This window comes from Sebastes umbrosus, chromosome 21 (genome assembly GCF_015220745.1).
Source record: "Sebastes umbrosus isolate fSebUmb1 chromosome 21, fSebUmb1.pri, whole genome shotgun sequence".
NCBI lineage: Eukaryota > Metazoa > Chordata > Actinopteri > Perciformes > Sebastidae > Sebastes > Sebastes umbrosus.
Window position 1 is genome coordinate 18,839,777 of NC_051289.1, and position 22,641 is coordinate 18,862,417.

At 44.4% G+C, this 22,641-nt stretch overlaps 1 protein-coding gene across 2 annotated transcripts in view; it reads left to right on the forward strand.

Annotated features, from left to right (window-relative positions):
- znf438 (zinc finger protein 438) overlaps positions 1–10,625 on the forward strand; it is a 55,106-nt gene extending 44,481 nt beyond the window's left edge. Inside the window, exons 3-5 of one of the 2 annotated variants that reach the window (XM_037756965.1) lie at positions 3,279–3,442; positions 7,987–9,768; positions 9,882–10,625. In XM_037756965.1, the coding sequence (XP_037612893.1) occupies positions 8,015–9,768; positions 9,882–10,485 (2,358 nt within the window). In that variant the 5' untranslated portion in view covers positions 3,279–3,442; positions 7,987–8,014 and the 3' untranslated portion in view covers positions 10,486–10,625. The remainder of the gene's footprint in view (positions 1–3,278; positions 3,443–7,986; positions 9,769–9,881) is intronic. The other variant, XM_037756964.1, reaches the window with a different exon arrangement.
- Positions 10,626–22,641: the final 12,016 nt, after the last annotated feature.

Genomic DNA, 22,641 nt, shown 5'->3' on the forward strand with positions numbered 1-22,641 from the left:
TGTGTGTGTGTGTGTGTGTGTGTGTGTGTGTGTGTGTGTGTGTGTGTGTGTGTGTGTGTGTGGGTTCGTGCACATGCCATGAATACCATATGATGCTGTAATGTTCTCTTCTTTTCACTGTTGGTTGTCCGGTGAAAAGGTAAAAGGAGCAGCTTGATGCTACCAAATCGCTTGTCATTGTGTGTGTGTGTGTGTGTGTGTGTGCGTGTGTGTGTGTGTGTGTGTTCACCCTCTTCCTCCCGCTCCTTGGCCTCTCTCATTCAGCAGAGCTCTGGGATGAAACAAGGACCTCTGCAAACACTGATTTCATTTTCCCCATGACCGCCTTCGCTCCAGACCCTAGCAGTTCCCCTGCACACACACACACACACACACACATGCACACCTTAGGCTGGGGGAGCAAAAGATGAGCAGTTAGCATGCATGCAGGGAGAAGCAATCGAGCACAGATAACGCTTAAGTTCACTCAGGAGGAAAAAACAAATGGAATGAAGATTCACTGAATGTTCCTTTTATTGTGTTTTACTTAAAGCGGCAGTAGGCTGAATTTATCTGGCATCATTCGGCAAAAAATTCCATAATAACCTTTCAGCATATTGTAATTCAAGTGTTCTGAGAGAATCTTCTGCACCTCCTCATGGCTCTGTTTTCAGGCTTTAAAAAAATCCAGTCCGTGACGGGAGACTTTGACCAATCACATGTCATTTCAGAGAGTGAGTGTTCTTATTGGCTGTGCTCCGGCTGGTGGGCGGTGCTTGGTATTTCCTCAACTGATCTCAACACGGCGGCCGGGTCACAAACTTTCTCATTTTTACAGCTAAACAGTACACTACAAGATGATTCTGAGAACATTTGAGGAGAGAAATAGGCATTACAGTAACATAATATTGATTCATATTTGATCAGCGCTGCTAGTTTGACCATTTCATTGGAGTTCGCGAGTGATTGACAGCTGCTCAGAGGCGGCAAGGCTCCAGCTCGGCTCTGATTGGTTGATGCCATTAAGAGCACCAGAGGACACCGAGGAACATGTATTTTTTTTCAGATTACCTACCTCATGCACTACTGTCAGGATATAGTGACCGTTTTTGAATAATAACTTTAAAATAACTCAACATATTTGCTCCAATCTTGCCTACTGCTGCTTTAATAATGGCCTGAAAAAGGTGAGAGAGAACATTTTTATTTTTTTAACTACCTTTCACTCTCCCAGGTTCACTAATCCCACATGCCGTGTGTGTGTGTTTTTGTATTTGTGTGTGTATGTGTGTGTGTTAGAGAGAGGGAGAGAGGTGGTTGGTGAAAGATGGCCGCTGGACATGGCTTCCCACAGCCGGCTGGCCCCGGCCCCCCGTGATCTGCCCTCTTATCTAGCCCAGATCCTGGCCTTTCATCTGGGCTAAAACCTGGGGGAGCTTGGCCTCTACTGGGTTTTTTTGGCCCTCCCTTCCTCCCACACACACACACACACACACACACACACACACACGCTTCATTCCAGACCCCCTCCATCTCGGGGCTCTATCTTCAAGTCCCAGATGAGCATTGCTCTCACCTACAAGGGAGATAACAAACCTCACACCACTCTGCTACCCTGCTCTGCTCTCCTCAAAACACTTCACATTTGATTTTTCTTTTTTTTTTTTTTACAACTCCGCCACAAGAGAAACTACTTCCTACCCTTCCCCTATTGTGGGAGCCAAATGCTGGACTCTGCAGTTTAAACAGTAGTTGGCCAAAAGCGAGACAAAGCAGAATCGGAGAATGCATCGGGGATGCTACCAAAACACAGCGCTCTCTCCGTGTTTTGACATTTCACAGAGCGGCGCTTTTCACCTCTCGCTAAACTGCATTACTGCCTAACAATAGGCAGGTTGTTTTGGCCGGTCAGACCGTCGGTTTTGGCCCGGACTACCTCTCCATGTGACCCAGGTCCAGGTCCAGGTTTGAGGGTGTTTTTTTTCTCCGCTTCTTACGGTTTCATTCCATTCCAGGTGGATGGCTGGGCCCGTCCCCTCTCTGCCCTCCTACTCAACCCTGACCTGTTTCCAGCATAAACAGCAGACCCTCACCTCTCACCCCTCTGGCTTTACCTGATAATCTGTCTCCGTGGATCGGCCCCCACCTTTTTTTTTTTTTTTTTTCATCTCTCTTTCTCTCCCTCGGTCTCTCACATTCTCTCCAGAAACCAGGGTTTTGCGTCACCCTAGCCCTGACCTCTGACCCCAGTCAGATTAGAGTGGCTGGCGTTTCAAATCCAGCGGCAGATTGAGTAGCATCTGTGACCTCCCTGCACATTTCTCCCCTTCGCCCCGCTGCGTTATACAGTACCCCTCAGAATCAAGACGGGGACCCGTCAGGTCTCGGCACCAATTAGTTAGACGCAGGTTTGCACTGAAACAGTACCTCGGTTAATGGGATAGTGTCTAATCTAATATAGGTGAATTGGTGTTCAGCCCCCTTCACTTTTTGCATACTTTACTGTGTTGTAGATTTAATAGATTAAATGTACTTATTGCTCTTTAGTCTACACACAATAAACCATAACTACAAAAAAGAAAACATGTTTTTAGAATGGCTGCTAAAGGTAACGTGATAATAACATGTAAATTTGTTTTAACGCCACTACTTTCTTTAACGCAACTTGTGATTTTTAGGTTGTAGCGGGCTCAGCTTTAAAGCTTAAGATACTGGTATCATCTGAAACTAGAAAGCTTACCAGCGTACCAACCATGTCATGCTAGCTTGTCTCAAAGGAGGCTAAATAACACTCCCAACTTATGCAAAATTTTGGCGATGAAAAACTGGTGTTGCCATTTTCAAAGGGGTCCCTTGACCTCTGACCTCTGACCTCTGAAAACGTTCCAAAGCTGCTGTAAATCATTTATATTTCATTAACTAGAGGAAAATTATATTTTTTTCAGCGACTGCAGCCTGTTGTCTTCTTTGAATTGAAGAACTATTTTGAAAATGTACTAAAAAATACCACTTAGAGGAAATGATGACACCGTCTTGATATAATTCTGGCCTTAGTTTTGTCTAGATCATCGTGATCAGATGCAGGTTTACAGGTCCGGCTCTCTGGCTTTCTTCCAGACAGTTTCTCTCTTTCCTCAGCGTCTCACTGTGCAAAAAGAACCACCTCAGGAGAACAGAGAAAGGATGATGACCGGGCAAGCTGACCGTCACTGATACAGCAACCAATCGAGTGAATAAAGCCTTTTTTCTCTCCTCCTCTTCCTCCTCCCTCCTCTCTTGTCTTCCCTTGTTCTCTATAGCCTCTCCCATGTGGCTGAGCTGGAGAAGGAGTTGTTAACGTGCCGATTATGCAGATGGAAACACACTGAGAGGGGCATCCCGAAATGGGCAGCAAAGTATGAAAGGAGAGGACTCACATGGAGGGGAGTAATGGAAGGAGAGGATGGGAGGAGAACAGAATAGGGTAGCCCTTTTCAAATAGTAATATTGGTCGGCCTCTAAAGGAGACATTGTCACCGCTCCGCTCTGTATGGTGAATAACTAGGTGTGAGCCAGTGTCATCATCACCGCCGACACTCACCTGTTGTATCAGCGTACTTCCTGTGGTAGAGGTTAGAGAGTCCAAATCGCATTATTTTTCTTTTTACTATTAAGACATACTGCAGCTGCCCTTACAAAGTACGTACTGTTGCATGCAGTATGAATACAATTTGCAGTTCTTAATGGTCCTCAACTAACTCCATGGATTGGAGAGAACACTGCTGGAAAAATATAGGATATTTTAAGACCCCACACTAGGAAAAATACAAGAATACGAGTTTGACGTTTTGGAGACAGTGTGTGGCTCAATGGAGGCAAATCGTTTCCATACATCCTGGGACTGTCCCAAAGTGGTTTTGTATTGGACTGGCATTCACAAAACATTAAGCACGGCCGGTATTCAAGACTCAAATACTCCTGAACTTGGAGACTCTTTAATCTGGGCCACGTTTTGTTTTTTCAAACAGAGGAAGGATGCAAAGCTGCTGCTGCTGCTGCATGCCTTTTTGGCAGCAAGTAAAAGATCAATCACTAGGAAGTGTCTAAATCCAGTACCACCTACGTTAGAAGATCGGTATGGAATAACATTGGAAATATTCAAAATGGGAAAGTTTACTTATTCTTTGAGGGTCCAAAAAGACAAACTATCAAATTTGGAGTAAATGATTGAATTTATAACCCCAGACTTTGTATGACTCCACTCACGTTTCATGCTCCTTTCCTCTTCTTGATAGAAATGTAAGCTCCCTTAATACATACAGTATATGGATAGATACTCCTGGAAGTGACGCACTTTGTGTTTCATTTTATTTGTATGAAAAGTGCTAAACAAATAAAGTCTGATTGGTTGATGATGAAGATGGAAGACTCAAAGTATTCCTGCATGTATACATGCATATAAAAATTTGGTTACACTTTCATCTAATATCATTATCATGTAAAGATTTTAAAGGGGAACACCACCTAAAGTAAGAATTCCAATATGTTATTTCCATGGCCGAGGAAAGTTCAATCAATATTTGTGAGCATGAGGTACTCTCTCTCAAAGTCAGAAACCAGAGAAGGAAGTCTCAAACTTGTGATGTCATCAAGTATGAAGTCTGGAGCTGCTCCATGCATCAGACCGGCAATACGTCATCCAGAGTAGGCTCTCATGACCACGCCCTTTTTGGGAGAAAACAATCCCGTGTCCCTCGTAGCCGGCAACAGAGTAAACAGAAGAAGTTGAAACATGTCTCCAAACTTCTACTTTAAACAGAGTTGCTTTGTAGTTGGTCGCACCATCAGTAAATCCAAAAACGCTGATCTCCGATTTGTTCCCCTGCCATGTCCTAAAAAAGATATAATAGAGGGGCTTTATGGCTCCAAGCTATAGGCCAGACCAGCATGGCTTCATGGCTCCAAGCTATAGACCAGACCAGCATGGCTTCATGGCTCCAAGCTATAGACCAGACCAGCATGGCTTTATGGCTCCTAGCACTCTAGTTTTTGGATTTGGGAGAGAGTTGTTCATGTTTACTAATATTTTTTGGACTGTCTTAGACCATAGGAATAACATGTATGAATTTAAAAAAATGGGCATAGTTCCCCTTTAATATGTCCAAAAATACCTAAAAACTCAGCTGTACTTTGCGTTTCGTGCTTATTGACAAATGTTAGCATGCTAACGTGCTAAAATCTGATGGTGAACATAGTAAACATAACCTGCTAAACATCAGCACGGTAACATTGTCATCAGTACATATGCCCATGGATACATTCACTGTGCAAACATAAGGTTTGTTATGTAACTCTAACTGTTATTGAAATGATTCTAATATCGTCTCGTCTCCTGTTTCTTCCCGTCCCTGCGTCCTCCTGCTGCCACATGATCGTCATGGTGGCATCTGTCTGTCTGTGCAAACACGTCTGTGTACAGTCGCTTGTAGACACGGCGGTGCAAGAAGAGTACATGATAGAAACATCAGTGTACATGATCAGATTAGATGGTGGAGCACCTCGCTGAACATTGGATTTGCATAGTAATGAGAAGAATTGAGGCGACCGGTTTTGTGTTTAAAGTGATTCTTGTCTTGTCTTCTCCCTTCTTAGGACGATGGCGATGGATTCAATGTGGTCTTATTGTCTAGTATCAAATGCCTGGATTTTTTAAAAACATTTTAGACATCTACAAAAAAGTTCAAACCCATATCCCCCTACGCTGACCATGCTGCTCTACCGTCGCCAGATAGATGAGACAAAGGGACATATTAAAGCTGATCTTGTTTTTGCATGGAGTTACTTGGTGTCAGGTGACGGCTGCCGAATCATCTGTGACAAACGGATTACAGGGCCGACTGGCTGCTTCTCCAGCTGTTGATACACCTTTCTTTCCCCCTCATGTCCAACTGTAAACTTTTGCATGGTGGAATTAATCGCCAAGCGTTGCCTCTTCCCCCGATCTCCTACTTTGTTTGTACAGCCACATAAAAATGCCCAGAGGAGCGCACATCCCACGATTTTTATTCCACTCCGTCTTCAGCCAAAGTCACAGTCAAACTGGAGTCAACTATCCACGCAGAGAAGGAATATCTCCGGTTTTATGGAGTCGTAATGCGGTAGGGGTACTGTATAAATAATCTCTCCGCACAGAAACACTTCCAGCTGTTAAACAATATGCCCTTTTGCAGTTTTTCTTTTCTTCTCCGTCTTTTTGAAAGCATCTTGCCCGGGGAATATTTTTTTTTTTTGCGTTGAGAAATTCTGTTGTTGAATATTTTGCCTTCTGTGACACCTCCAGATTGTTGCACTTTAATGCTGATTATTATTACAGAGTGGAGCGCCGGTATCAAACGCTGGAATTGAACGCGGGTCACAATGTGAAATTCAAACCTCCGAGTCTGTTTACAATTAGGCCCCTTTGAAGCATTCCTCTGTAATCTCGCCCTCCTTTTGATATAAAGATTCAGTATTGATATAAATGGAAGGGAATTCAGCCTTTGTTTTTATAGCCATACCTGTGGCTTATGATTGATGGATGGAAACTCTACGGTAGATTTATATAATATAGACTTGTTTAAAACCTCACTCTGAGGTTACAGTTTCCCCGTAGACTTCAGCAGTATTTTGTATCAGCACAGTCAGAGTGGCGATCCACTGAGTGGAAAAGCCTCATCCCCCCTTTGGATAACCATGAAACGTTGTTTGTGAACAAGGGATGATAAAGTAAATCCCAGGGCTTTTTTTCAGGGGCATCCTCGTAGCCTTCGGCCAGGTTGCGGTGCTGGTCAGTGGAGGGGGAGATGAGAGGGGGAGCCCCTCTTCATCTAGTAAAGATCCTGCCGTTGGGCAGCTTTCACGCTCCGCCGGCTGATCCTTCCAGGAAGTGAGGGGGGGTATAAGGAGCCCCCCCGCAGAGCCCCAGCATGTACCACGGCTGCATGCTGAGCCCAAATCAAAGGGGGCAGTCTGTCCTTAGCCTGGGGGAGCGTGAGTCTGCTGTGTGTGACCAGAGAGACATGGGTAATAGGACAGCTTGTCACACTGGTGCAGATGCCTGTATTTTCTGACAGTGTTGTTTGCTTCTCTCCTGCTTGGGTTGCACAGTAATGACACTATCAAAAAAAGAAGAAAAAAAACCGAGGCCTTGTGCAATGAGGTCACATTTACAGTCTCGATCTTGGCAGGTTTCAGAAGAGACCACAGGAAGTCATTTAGCCATCTCAGTTATTCCTATTAAGTATGCTAGATCAAACAGAGTGCAAGACTGCAATCATACGGTGTTGCAATGTTTGCAGTTGATGTAGAAACTTTGAGGTTAGAGGGTTTAAGGCTCTGACACACCAAAGCCAACTGTCGGCCGTTGGACAGTTTGTGGCCGTCGGAGAGCGTCTGTTGGCCTAGTTTTTTCGGTGTGTGCCGCACCGTCGGCTCTAGTCTGCCCTTGTTGGAGATGTTTCGGCCGATTCATCATGTTGAATTGGCGTCGCCCGTCAGTGAGAGAAATCACTCTGATTGGCTGTTCAGCTTAAGCGAATCCGTGCACGAGAAAAGAAACGGATGTGAGGAAAGCAAGCAAACGAGTAAATTCAAGAGGTCACACACAGAAGACTCTTCTCATCTTCATCTCATCTGATCATTCCAATACACGGATATTCGGCCTCTGTATCTGCCTCGGTCTTCCTGTTTCCCTTTTTGAATGATGAATACAGACTACCGCTACCTGCTGGTGTGGAGAGTTATTTCCTCTCACACAGGCGCAGAACCTACGTGGTAGTTGGCCGTCAGCTGTAGTCTTTGCAGTGCGTTCAAGTGCAACTTTTTGGCCAAGACAAAGGCGACGTGAGGCAACTCAAAGGTCTACCTTCGTCTCGGCTAGTTCTCTGATATCGGGTTGGTGTGTCAAGGCCTATAGGTCAAGTTAAGGCTGAAAGGGGCCGCTAGTCTCAGTGCAGTAACTAATAAAACTTTGTTTCTTCTGTGTTTCAGTTGGTAGTCATTGAGTCCAGCCCTTCAGATGAAGAGCCTCCAGTTCCGGAGCATCGCCCCCAAGGCCCCGGCCGTGGTGCCCTCCCCCTCCCCCGCGGTCCTGTCCTGCCAACCTCCCTCTGCCCTCCCTGAGGCTGCCACCGCCACCAGCCCTAAGTCCATCATTGTGCCCACCCAAAACTATGCACTGATGCAAATAGCAGGTCAGGATGGCACTTTCTCTCTGGTGGCGCTGCCCCCTTCGGTGTCCTCCCAGACGCCACAGCAACAACAGCAGCAAACCCAGAAGAACCTCAAGTTGCCCATTCCCAGATACCAGCCGGTGAGGAGCAAGGGGACAACAGACAAGGTCAAGTCACCGCCACTAGCTGCTAGGGTGAAAACAGCCGCCAAGGCTGCTGTGACGGCGCCAACCAAGTCCGTGGTGAGTGGGGCTTCAACAGGGATGAAGAAAAAACAACATGAGTCCAAGCACACAAAGGACACCCTAGTGCCCAAAGAGGAGCCTTCAGAGCAGGTGATTCTGATCGAGCCAGCCTCCTCTGACATCTCCGTCACTGCTCTACTACCAGACAATGCTGTCCTGTACCCGGGTTCTCAGTTAGAGCGAGCGCCAGATGGCTCTGAACGACCTGCTACAACTGGTCTTATTCAGAACCTCCAGTACCCCCCTTCTGCTGTCAAGGGCTCCCCAGGTAAACCCCCGGAGGAAAGTAAGACTACAATGAGGCTGTGCCAGTCCAAGTCCGCTGCAGCCCAGCCCCAGAGCAGCATCACTGTCCTGTCCTCAGCCATCTTCAGCAAAGCGGTCCAGATTATCCCGTCCCCACCTAAGGGTAAACTGCCCATTCTGCCCTACTCTAAAATGAAGAGCACCCTCATCCCAGCTGCCAAACTCCGCAGTCTGTCCCCAGAGAAGGGTTTTTCTAGTCCGACCGGACTCACCAGCCCCTTAGATCCTACATCCAAGACCCTCGAGACAGCGGAAGCCTTGGGCCGCAACCAGGTGCCAAACGCCACTCTACAGCCCCAGGCCAAGACCACACTCATGCCTGTGTTGGGAACCCTCCAGAAACCGCCTGGCAAGAAGAGGGGGAGGAAGAGAAAGACAATGGAGGACATCTTGGTATTTGAGGCCAGAAAGAAGAGGTCCTTGTCTTTCTTCCGTAGAAGGGTCCCAGAGAAACCGCCAGCAGTTGTTCCAGGCTCCAAAGAAAAGGAGGTTGATATTTCAAAGAAGTATCGCAGCATTCGACCCAAACCAATGTTGGTTATGGAGACAGTTCCCCAACTGGTTAGTTTGCCTGCCATTACCCCAGACGGCCAAGAACAGGAGCTCGTACTTGGTCATCAGCTCCCCACCACTACCACAACCAAGGCCCTGGACTGTCCTCCCCAACCAGCCCCAGTGACCCTCCACCTGAGAGGCGCCTCCCATCCGAGGGTGTTCATAGGCAGCCGTCCGCTCCACCGTTGCCCCACCTGCAGCCGCTGTTTCCAGTTCAAGCATCACCTCCAGAGCCACATGAACAGTCACACCAACAGCCGGCCCTACGTCTGCCCGGTCTGCCGCAAAGCGTACGCCCACTCCGGCAGCCTGAGCACCCACATGAAGCTCCACCACTCCGATGTGCGCCCGCGTCGGTCTCTGTGCTGCGAGTTCTGCGAGAAGGCCTTTGGATACGTGGGGGTTTACTTCAGTCATCTGAGAGAGGTCCACAAGGTGGTGCTAACCGTGGAGCCGTCCATCAGCCAACATGAGGATGACATGTCTTTGGAGGGGTGAGATTATTGTGACCTTGTAGCAGGTTTTATGTAGAGATTCAACACCAACTTTTTCCAAAAGCGTCATGACAAAGTTGTAAATAAGCATTGTTTGTTATTTCCCTCACCAGGGCCAACTCCCTAGAGCCGTCAGATGAGCAGGATCGTGAAGACCCCGTGGAGCTGCAGATTAAATGTGGCCGCTGCCAGGCCATCACTCCCACCTTCGCCGACATGAAGATGCACTTGCTGCACGTGCACGGAGAGGAGATCCAGGTTCCGCTTCACGACGGCCAATCATTGCGGGGCGCCCGCGAGGCCGAGGACGAGCTGGTAAAGCACGCCGCCCACTACTGGCGGCAGCTCAACGAGAAGCGCAACCTGGTCAAGTGCGGCAGCTGCGACGAGGAGTTCTTCTCCTTCTCCAAGCTTAAGAAGCACATCATGTCCCACCACCGCGGAAGGGAGGGGGGGGAGGACAGTGGGACCGTCTCGTCGCCAGATAGCGGCGGCGTAGGCCTCGGGGTCCTCGCAGCAGGCGCAGCCTTTAATTGCGTGCTTTGCAGCGAGGTGTTGGACACTAAAGAGGGCGTTATGGAGCACTGGAGGAGTCGCCACCACTGTGAGCAGCCCAGCCTTCTGTGGGACGCACTGAGCGCCTACTCCGGCAAGGAAGAGGGCGAAGCGGACGGGGATCTGGACACTCCTGCTCCGAGCCCACACTATCCAGCCTAGCCCCTCAGACGGGCACGGAGCCCCTTCACTGAGGCTCCTCACACACACTCAGTCCTAACAATCAGCAGCACAGGGATGGAGAGTTCCTCTTATGTCTTTTATCACTAGTTTTATCTTTCACCATTTGAGCTGAAAAAGAATATCAAGCCAAATGGTGAAAATTGATCGTGTTGTTAAAATTCATAAGGGATATTCTCTCTAGGTCAGAGAATCAAATTTGATAAATATTATTTTGATTGCACTGTTACGTTTTTGTTTGTTTGGAGGTATGTATTTAATATCCTGTTGGATTATTTTTTTCTACTGCTTATTTAAATCTTATTAAAAGGGTAATTTATAACCTAGTTGACACAGTGATACTGTTAAAGGGCCATTTTACTCAAACTCTTACCTCTTATGGTATCTAGCCGTGCAGATCATTTGGTTTTATGGGCTCCGTTTTTGAGATATCTACGCTGAGATTTCTGACTCCAACCCAATGAAAAAATATATTTTAAAAGTCTAATGACATCATCTCATTGTAGAAACAGTGTCCCTGTTACTCTGTGGATTATCCAGTAAAATATTTTTTTTGTAAAGTACTGTGAGCACCACAAACACAATTCCATTCACCTCCATTTCATTGGGTTGGAGGCAGAATCCTCAAAGATCTCGACTGAAACTACCAAACGTGCACGACTGGATACCACCATGGGAAAGCGAGAAAATATGTTTTTTTAATTTGGTTGGACTTATCCTTTTTTAAAATACTGAGAAATGTAAATCTCATAACAAGGGCACACTGTCTACTGTCACACTGGCTGACAATTTATCTTTTGGCCTTGGATTATTACAGGTTAAAATGAATCAGTATGTGTACACCATCCTTTGGCCCTGTTCAGACCTGGCATTAACATGCGTCCTCAGTGATCCCAACACAAATGGACAGCTTTAGGTACGTCTGTTCACACTTGGCATTAGAATGCGTCTCCACGTGCGTCTTGAGTGGCCACTTGTGATCCGATCTCAATTCCACTACTCCATATGCACATAAACACGCAGTAAACACACGGCTAATACAGCAGACATTGTGACATAATATTACAGGAATGTCAGTAGTAATATCCTACATATTCGTGAAATCAGGTACATTTTATTAACATACAATTATTGTACCGGCGGTCCCTGGGGTTCTCCGTGCTGCCGGCACCGCCACCTTCGTCAGGCAACAGCGGGGTACAGAGCTTCAGAGACCCGGGGATGAGAGCGAGCGGGTGGGAGGTTGTCAGCTCCGTGCAAAGCCCGATAATAATGCACGTCGCGTGCCTAGTCTGATAGTCTGTAGCCTATAAACAAGATATATTTTCATAAAATACAGATGTACCGACAGAATACAGTAGAGCACAGAGGCCGTTTCTATGCAGCGAGGCAGACAAGCGCTCATGTCTGCCGGTCTATTCACATGAGGAACGCAGTGAGACCCACGGACCCCAGCGTCCGGGACGTCAGTTGAGTAGGCGGTCCTTAATGTGGCCCAGGACACATTCACATACACACTGCTAAAAGAATGTGGCCATATGTGGCCCAGACCACCCCTGATTGTGGTCTGAAAGATCGGATCTCAATGCGTCCTTATTGCATCTCGAGTGCGTTCACACCTGTACTCAGAGCTGTCCACTTGTGATCCGATCACTCTAGACGCATGAGGTCTGAACAGGGATGTAATATTGCTCCTGCAACGGAAAAAAACAATATTTCTTGAACTTTTCACAGTCCGATTAAGAGCAGTATTAGGGTCCTCTTTTCAACCCGGACCCACGAAGGAACACTTTCCTAACCAGCACCCAAGTGACATCCTTGTGGCCTTCGGAAGAAAAAAAGAAAAAAAGAATCATGCTCATGCGTAGTGTGGCTTACCGTCAGTATGGTCCTCCGTAGGCCAAGTTCTATCTCCTTGACTTGTTGATTAATGCCTATTTTGTGTATTCTGTGATATGCCAAGGGTCTATTCACACTAGTGATTGTAGAAGTGAGTTTTTTGCATTTAAGCTTTTTAACCACTGACAGAATACTTTTCGTTGACTTAGTAAAATACGCAAAAGGAAACCATCGAGTTGCCTACCTTGTCGTTGCCAGCTCATGTACGCACCTGTGGAATTGTGTGCACCCAGACTCTATTATTAGAGTTAAATATAAAACTGTTGTCAAGTCCAGAAAATATGCTATTTTATACTCTAGATTAATACAGAGGTCTTTTAGTATATTTATGCTTGCTGTTGGTCCTCAAAGAACCAGCACTGAGACTTTTATGTTTGCTTCTTCTAAGTTGGGGGATGCTTAACGTCTTGTTTCTTGATGGGAGGTCATTGCTACGTGGCGATGCTAACATTTGTCTGTGTTTAGCTTTCATATGAAGAAAAAAAAAAACATCACAGGGTCAAGTGAATGTACCTGAATGTTTCCAAAACCCTACCAAAAGTATATATATATATATGCTATATAGACTTATTCCATAGATAGAATATATAGATATATTGAGAAAAAATATATATATATTTACATAGAGTAACTAGTGAATCAGCTGCTGTGTCCTGTCATAGTGGAGGAGGGAAACAAGAGATGAATATATCATTTTGCCAACACTGGCAACAAAAGCCATTGCAGAGCTGTCCTTATGTGTCTGACACAAAAAATGTACAGTAGGACTGTGAATGAAGGGCAAAGCACTGATGTGTACATGTTCGCACTGAGTGGGTAATCTGTACTACTAATGGTGTACTACTGTTCATTGAATGCCATGTTTTTGAGTGTTCATCAGTGAGCTGTCCTTTGTTTCCAAGCCCTCAACGCAAACCAGGAAGTGACAGAATTAAGGGTCAGACTCTTCTTTTCCTCAGTTAGATGATAAAACAAACATGACTGTCAGCACAAGTCGGAAAGTGAAAACTCCCGCATTAAAGGTGATGTGATGTGTTTGACTCACTTAAATATGTTGACTGTGTCCAAAAAAGAAAAAGAAAAAAAGACTGAAAGTGTTTGTGTTTGTGACTGTTTGTGTACCTGAAGAACCCGATGTTTATGAGAATAAAGATATGCTTTGTTGAGGACAACCGCGTCCGGATGTTTTCAGGTTTATCGTGAACACCATATCTCAGGAGCGCCTCGAGGGAATTTCTTCAAATTTGGCACAAACGTCCACGTTTTCCCATCATCCACCGTAGTTCTCCTACACACCTGGCAAACAGGAGAAGTTGGTTGCAATCTGCAACCTCACCGCTAGATGCTGCCAAATCCTACACACTGCACCTTTAAAATTTGACCTGAAAGTTATTACAGACCATTCTGAAGGGGTTCATGAATGTGTGTACCGGCATTCTATTTAATAATCACTGCGATATTTCACACACACACACCCATAAATTCCAACCTCTCGTCATTAGTCATTAGGATATATCATCTGGGAACCGTGCACGTACCAAATATTGTGCCCGTCCATCCTATTAGATGAGATATTTCACAGGTTTGTGAAACCTTTGACTTGTTGGTGGCGCTAGATGAAATTAGTCTGGACCAAAGTGGTGGACAGGCCGAAATTGTCATCCATATAATGTTTGCCTGATAAATTTAAGAGGACCTATTATGATTTTGTGCTTTTGCCCTTTCGTTTTGTGTGTTATATCGTTTTTTGTGCATTTAAAAGGTCTGCAAAGTTGCAAAGTCCAAGCCAGAGGGAGTTACTCTCCTCCACAGAAACACTTTCTTCTAACGTGGTGATGTCACCAAGTAACACATTTGCGTATACCTGCCTAGCGGCTAGTTTGGCACGGCCTCAAACAAAGCTAGTTAGAGCAGAGTCCGAAGAGGTTGGCTAGGTTAACCAATCACAACAGTGGGCCAGCTGACCAATCGGAGCAGACTGGGCCTTTTGGGAGGCGTGGACAGGAGCTCAAACAGAGCGTTTCAGACAGAGGATGAAAAGAGGTGCTGCAGCACAGCCGGTATGAGAAACGTAAAGCGTTTTCTTGAACATTAAAGCATGTAAACATGTTCTAGTATTAACACAAAATACAAGTATGCACCTGAAAAATTAGCATAATAGGTCATCTTTAATGATTATAATGAATAATTGCTTATTAATTTCCTTGACTAATCTTTTCAGCTCTAGTAAATAGCAGAAATAGAGAGTAAAACCACCCACCTACACACTTAATATACTACTGTAGCAAAAATGACAGTGTACACAGGAGGGTAGATTCATCAGAATACGTTCAGAGAATGGGATTAATTGATATTCCACTCTGTAAAGGTGAGCGCATGTGTGCAGTATGTAAGGGTCAAGCAAAGTGGGCTAGCCGAGGGGCTTTTAAGAGGCTACATATGTCGTACCTCTGTGCTCCTCCCCTCCCAACAGACCCTCCATCTGTCTGCTTCTTTAGCATCAAATCATTACCCAACGTGCGTGCAAATGTTTCTACCTTTTGCTTTTAATGCCTCTTTTACTAGCTTGACCACACATTATAAAAAATACTAGCTCTAAAGCACAACATGACAGAGACTGCTGAGGTTCAGAGACAGGCTTCCATGTTCTGAGAGGAGCATAAAAACAATGGCTTTGTGATGGCTTCATATTTAATGAATGGAGATGACATTACAGTACTCTCCATCTCCATTTTCCCCTCCTCTGCGTGTCTTTTTTTTTTCTTCTGCTTTGCAGGATGCATTTAGAGTAAAGAGAAACCTGCTCGTTCCAAATTCACACACAACAGAGAGGGATAAATAAGATAGTAAGAGAATGCACTCGGTGTTTGTTTCCATGCCGTCACAACCAAAACGCTCTCTGTGCTCCGCTGCAGTCATTGCCACACCGGTGTGGAATGCAGGTCCTCAGCTCTAATTGATCTGGAGGCACATGACCCTGTATCAAAGGTCAAAGGGCACTTCTGGCGTGATTTCTGTTGCTACTCAAACACCCCAAGAGAAAGAGAGAGAGAAACTCCCCGACACAAAACAACCTCGGCTACGTCAACTCCTCAACTTCTACAAACTACTTTACACGGACTCAAAGGTTTCAAAATGAGAGTGACTCAACTTCAGGTCGGCTTTCAGCTCCGGCGGAAACACAGATAAAGCTGCGACATCAGTACATATCGGGGCCCAATCTAGCGTCGCCATCGCACCACGTCGCAGGCGCAGATAAAAAGGAAAGCGCTATACGGTGATGCATATTTCCCTTTAATCAGAGCTAACGTGCACCACAGCCGTCACACTGCACTCCCACCTCACCGTGGCTCTCAGGGGGACAGGGGAGATCAAAGCCTACCTCTCATCCCCCCCCACTCCCACCCACCACCCCCCAGCTTGTACATGATCAGTGGGAAAGAACTGTTTCTTTCTCTCGTTCTTTCTTTCTTCGGGTCTTTGAGCTATACACCCCTTTCAAAACTATACCCAGGAAGTGTTGAGAAAGGTGAGGGACAAACAGTGTATAAACAGAAATGTACTTAGTGTGTGTGTACCTGTTTAGCTCTTTCATTTGACCCTGATGCACTGATCTAGCAGGGTGGAAACAAGACCGCTGAACAACATGCAGGGAGACGGGGGAATAACAAAACTGGCGTCACTGGGCGAATGCCAAGGGGGGAGATTTATGGGACAGTAAAAATGTGACCCACACTGACCACAGATGTTCTCGAGAACAACTTAGGTGTGGTGTAACGTGAGTGCAACATGCAACATGCTTTCGGCTGACGGAAGCTCCACTCCCACCTCTCGCCCCTGCTGCCAGTCTGTCTTAATACAACTAACATCCGTGAAGCCTCTGTCGACACGTGCGATACGTCGCCGATACGTGTGCACATTCATCAAAGTGATTCTATGGTTTCATCAAAGATTTATAAACCCTCCTGGATGTCAGGACTTAGATGTACAAATCGGTAATCCCACATCTATGAACTCTCCCTCTCCATCTCTCACTCTCTCTCTCTCTCTCCCGATCTGGAGATGTGATCCGCCCTTCCCTTCCCTGCTGCCTCTCGGTCTCGGGTTTCAAAGCGTCCCCGTCTCTCCTCCTCGCCCTCCCAGATTAGTCATCTAATGAGCAGCAGGGCTGATCAGGTGAATAATTGATGACGGGCGGCTGGAGAAAGGCATCGATCCGAGCCGGGGCTGTGGCTCTAAATGGAGCAGGGATGGAGACACCTCGGGAGGATAAGCAGGCGCAGGTACATCACTGCAACACTCTGTGCGCTGTATGGGCTGATTGGGGTTTCAGATTTATGAAGAGCGAAGGGATAAAGAGACACCTCTGGAAGACACGGGCCTTGAAAAACATACATGAAATCCCCGAAACTCAAGCACCACGATGTTTGTTGTTGGTGTTGTTGATGTTGAATTATGTTTAGTGTGGCGATAATAGTGTAGTGAAACCGTTATCGCCAGATTGGACAAACGTCGGTGAGAAGCTTTTCTCGATTTACAGCTAAACAGTACACTATGAGATGTTTCTGAGAACATTAGAGGAGAGAAATAGGCATTACAGTAATAGAATATTGATTCATATTTGATCAGTGCTGCCTAGTTTGACCGTTTGATTGGAGTTTGCGAGTGATTGACAGCTGCCTCCGTTGAATGAACAGCCAATAGGAACTCTCTCTCTCTCTCTGAAATGACCTGTGATTGGCCAAAGTCTCTTGTCACAGGTTTTTTAAAGCCTGAAAACAGAGCCATGAGGAGGAGCAGAAGTCTAGTTTTCTCTCAGAACACTTGAATTACAATATGCTGAAAGGTTATTATGGAATTTTTTGCCCAATGATGCCAAAAATATTCTGCCTCCTGCAACTTTAACAATGTACAAACAATGCTAAATCTACGTTTATTACAACCGACCACAGTGGTTTTACCTCTTGAATGCACTCGCACCCAGTAATGTTTGTATACAAGCTTGACTATCCGGAATTAACATTAGAGATATCTGCAATTACATTGTAACATTTTCTAGAATTCTTATTCAAGGTATCTCCAACGTCATTGTGACTAGTCTAAAGAACAGTTAGAGATATCTGTAATTCAGTTATGACTGTACTGAATAACAGTTGCAGAAATCTCAAGCCTCATTATGACTAGTCAGAATTGTTGTCTTGACATTGCTCATCAAGGCTATATATATATTGGCCCAACAAAGCATCTGAACAGTGTCAGCAGAAGCTTTTGCTAACTCAGATAGTTCGGTAAAGTTGGAAAGATATTCGCAGATTCAAACTACCTGGATCAATAACTCATAGCAAAAGAAGTTTGAATAGTCAAAATGTAATTACGGAAATCTAAAATTAGAGTTTTTTGCCTCGTCAAATTAGAATAAGGGATATCTTAAATAGTTTTGACAAAATTAAGTTGCAGATATCTCTAAGGAAAATCCTGTGTTACTATTAAATGTTAAAACGGCTTGCCATACATATCTATCCCACTTATACTTGCCTAGTAGTGATGTATCAGTCGCGAACGAGCCGGCTCTTTTAAGTGAACGATAAGAGCCGGCTCCCGTCCGAGAGCCGTTTTTTTTTCTTTTCTTTTTCTTTTAATTAATTCAAGGCAGAATGATAGGACGATCTTCTCCGCGCCACGGGCACTCCATGCACTGACTGTGACTGAATGTTGCGTTAATGATGTCCGTGCGACCAATCACTTGATGACAGACATATCATCAAGCAGGGAGGGGTGGCACGCAGATGGTCTACAGGTACAGAGCAGGAGGGAGAGGAGGAGGGAAAGAAAGAGAGGAGTGCGGTGCGCGAATAGCAGACAAGATGAGTGACAGTCGGAAACGAAGCAGCATGTAAAATTATGGTATTCTGAAAATTATAAGGTTTAGTATAATTATATTGAATAATTTAAGTAATATATGTGAACACATGCTAATCGTAGGTCAAAACAGCGCTAAATTTGGCTGAATATAAAAGGCAGAATTGGTAAATGAAGAGTCGTTTAGGAGCTGAAAGAACCGGCTCTTCTCGGTGAGCTGAGCCAAATGATCTGGCTCACTAAAAAGAGCCGGAATTCCCATCACTACCTAACACTATAAATCGGCTCATTTTTTACCTGGCTGGTCACTGCCACCTTGACGTCACCTTCCATATAAGGAAAACGCCAACATAGCAACAATTGATTGTCATATCCGGGTACTTTAACACACACCAAAACAGTCCTGTAGTAATAATCTGTAGTTTGAAAGTAGTTTATGCCCACACTGTTTCTGTATTGATCTTTACCAAAAAATATAATGGAGGTGTCCAGTGAGTATTTATCAGGTGTGATTATAGCAGAAGTAGGATGGAACCATTCACAAATCTGGTATTTTGTCAAAAAAAACTTTTCTCTCTTTATTTTTTTAGGATTGTTTTTGCCCTTTTCTTTTCTTTATTTTGCCTTGTTCTACTCGTTTATGCTTTGTTTTGTTTTAGCAGATATCCAACTTGCTTTGTGGCATATTCATTACCGGTTGAGCTTTGTGAGACGAAGCTTTGTGATCCTTTAAAAGAGTATTAATGCTGTCTCTGTGCTCTCTTGCTCTATAGTGTTGATAACCTGTTGGGGGATGCTGGCCATTTGGTTTTCTGTGCACCTGCATGTGGAGAAGTATTGCACAACACTTAGGGGTGTTTGCTTGCATGTATCCGTGTGTATGGTTTAGGCAGATTTTTGATAAATGCTAGATGTTCACCAGTCAGTTCGATCATACTTGCCAACTTTAAGACCTGAAAAAGAGGGAGGCCTTCAAAACCAAAGCAGGGGGTCTGGGGGTCCTCCACCAGAAACATCTGAGTTTCAGAGACTTTGTTTCCTGCATTCTGGTGACTTTAAAAGAATGAGAATAACAAAATAATAATAATAAGTGCACTGCATTTTTATGTTAAACAGGCCTACTTTTAATTTTACTTTTAAAGAAAACTGAATAATTAGCCCCTCTGGCATAAACTAATATTCACCAGTTTTAATTCATTTCATTTTTTGCCCCCGCTTGAGTCTTCCTTTCTCTCAGTACTCTCCATTTGTCTCTCCTTCTCTCACTCAACGAAGGCCCTTTCAGACACAACCAGACAACGGTACCTCTGCACTCTGAAACCTGTTATTTCTAATGGCTCGCGCCGCACCACGACGGCTTTTCGCCATGTCCAGTAAAGCTCAACTTTGGGCGCTGCACGCTGTGATGTATGGCAAGTGCAGCTCAAACCACGTTTTGTCGGTAGCGAGCGTATAGATATCTATGGTCACAAGCAGCTCTCTTCCGCCTGGAAGCAACATTAGGTGTAGCTCTATTGTCGTCCGAGTGGACAGTAGGGCTTATATACGCTGTACAGCGCCAGAAACATGTTGAGATAACGGAAAGGAAAAAAGGTGTTTGAGCCCGGAATTAAACCATAAGTGGGCAATGAAAAATGGGAGTCTCCCAGGAAAATCGTGAGGGTTGGCAAGTATGAGTTTGATTGCTAAGTTCACCTTTCTTTTGTAATTGTGTTACAGTAAGGTGTCATTTTTCTTTCCTTCCTGTCGCCCAGAACCAGCATGACATTTAAGGATCACTATTGTTGCTATTTTAACTATTCAATCTGATACCTGCTTTGAAATTTTTATAATTTTATAACAATAAAGTGGTTATTTATTTACATTTAACATTTTTTATCTTTTAATAAATCTTTATACAAATGCACTCAAAGCCACGTCTGTCTTCTTTACACTTATCTGCATATTGACATTATATAGAAGTTAGTCTTGTGCGGACCGGGTTAAGATGCCGTTTAGCGGTGCCTAATCCCCCAGTTGGGCAGGTCACACATGGTAACGTATGTATGAGTGCAGGGATTTTTATTCAGATAAATCAGTCAAAAGCTGTTAAAAACCAAGTTGTGTTGTGCTCGTATTCTACTCTGTGTACTTTTGACAGTTACTTAAAAAGTAGATGACATAGTGTTCCCATTATAGACTGTATATAAGAAGTGGACGTAGTCACTGTGACGTCCAAAAGAGACCAAAAACATTCTTCTACCAGGCTGTAAACATGTTAATTTCTGCTGTAAAGTTGGTCATTTTAACATGGGGGACTATGGGGATTAACTAGCTTTTGGAGCCTCAAGTGGCCATTTGAGGAACTGCAGTTTTTGGCACTCCTGTATTGGCCTTAATTTCTCAGCCCTGGAGGTTATCACTTGGTTCCCACAGCAATCCCCCCGTTATATTACGGTACAGTACGGCCGTCATGGCCAGTTTTTTCAATCTAATAATACTGATAATGCTCATAAATAATCATTTCTTTCACGGGCCAGAGAACATAAACATACACACATGAAGTATTAATGTGCTGAATAACGCAACCCTGAGAAAGTCCTATAAGTCCGTCTGACAATACTTAACTACCAACAGTTTGTCATTACGATTAACGTCAGCCAAGAGAACAAGGATGGTTGGATGCTACAGTAAGACCCCTTCAGACTAAAACTTCCATATGAAAATCTGATTTTGTGCTGAGAGCAGCTCAGTCCCTGGTTCACATCAAGTACCGTAACTCTCTCCTGTTCCTTTTCCCAGTCTGGATCCAATAGTCCAATGCTCTTCAGCATGAGAGGTGACTGCACAGCAAACCGCGCCAAATCCAAAATATGCTTTTGATTTGAAGGAGACATTATTTTCTGCCAAAGGAGCGATCTTAACCAACCGCTCCAACCTCGTACATTCCAGCAAGTGCTTACATGGAACTACGGACAGCTCAAAGAGTATCGAAGGGATCTCCTTGCATCTCTCTTGCTTTAGAAATAAAAGATTTTTCCCTCCCAAGATTGGGCATGTAAGCACTGAAACCGCGTGGTATTCGAGACGAGCTTTATCTGTGTGCTGTGTTGCCAGATCAGATTGACAGTTTCCAGCCAAAACACAACTTAAAATCTGTCCAATTCAATAAAAAACAGCCTAAATCATAACCTTATCAGAAACCCGTGTAAAACCATTGCAATGTGCAATCGAAAACGCATCATACGCATAAAAAGCTGCATCAAATGACCAAAGATAAAATGTTAGATAAATGGGCTATCGCAACCCACGAAGACTGACTACACTCTCAGACAACCAAATGCATCATTTCTCATGTCGATGTCAAAGATGAATATTATAATATATATTATATCATTGATATATTATTATATTATAAATATTTCTTGAATTAAATGCGTCAATAATATGTGGGGGTGGGCACAACGAAGTTTACTGAATTTTGTATCTGGGGAATTTTTGGCCATAAAATCACAGCTGGTTTGATAATATTGTTTTCATAATATTTTAAAACCTCGTCAAATGTTGCCAAAAGTAGCTCAAATTTCATCTCTCCAGTGTGTAACATTTCGGGACTCTATTAGCAGAGTGCAATATAATATTCATAACTATGTTTAATCAGCTGAAACTAAGAATTGTTGTTTTCGTTAGCTTAGAATGAGCCATTTATATTTACATACAGTAGAATAAATTAAATTAATTGCCATTAAATTTGGTCCATTCATCCATGGTCCCCAGAGGACGAATGATCCTAATGACTTTGGTGATCCCCCTGACTTCTAGCGCCACCAACGGCAAAAGGTCAAACACATTCCTGTTCTCCTCGAGGATAAACTGTTATCACTTCGGTGATCCTATAACTGTTCATCGAGCGCCATCATCAGGTCAAAATTTTAATTTGTCCAATTCTTAGATTTATGACAAACACCTACAAAACAAATGACATTCCATCAGCTTCGGCTGTACTATGTATTTAGTGTTTATTAGCTAGTGTGAGAATGCTAACATGCAAAACTAAGATGTTAAAGGAACAGTGTGGAACATTTCGGGGGATCTATGAGCAGAAATGGAATCTAATATTCATAACTATGTTTTCTTTAGTGTATAATCACCTGAAACTAAGAATCATTGTGTTTTCGTTAGCTTAGAATGAGCACTTCATTTCTACATTAGCCCAGAACAGACAAACCAAACACTGGCTCTAGAGAGAGCCTTTTCACGTTTTTACATTACCCGACACGCTTCTGTGGTACCGCCAGCTGCCGTCTGACTTCCGTTGCTCCTAAAGTAGTGTTATTATGGTAAGGATGGCCTCTGAGCGAGGTGAACGGCGTTACCACCGTTTTGCAGTCAGCGCCTCAC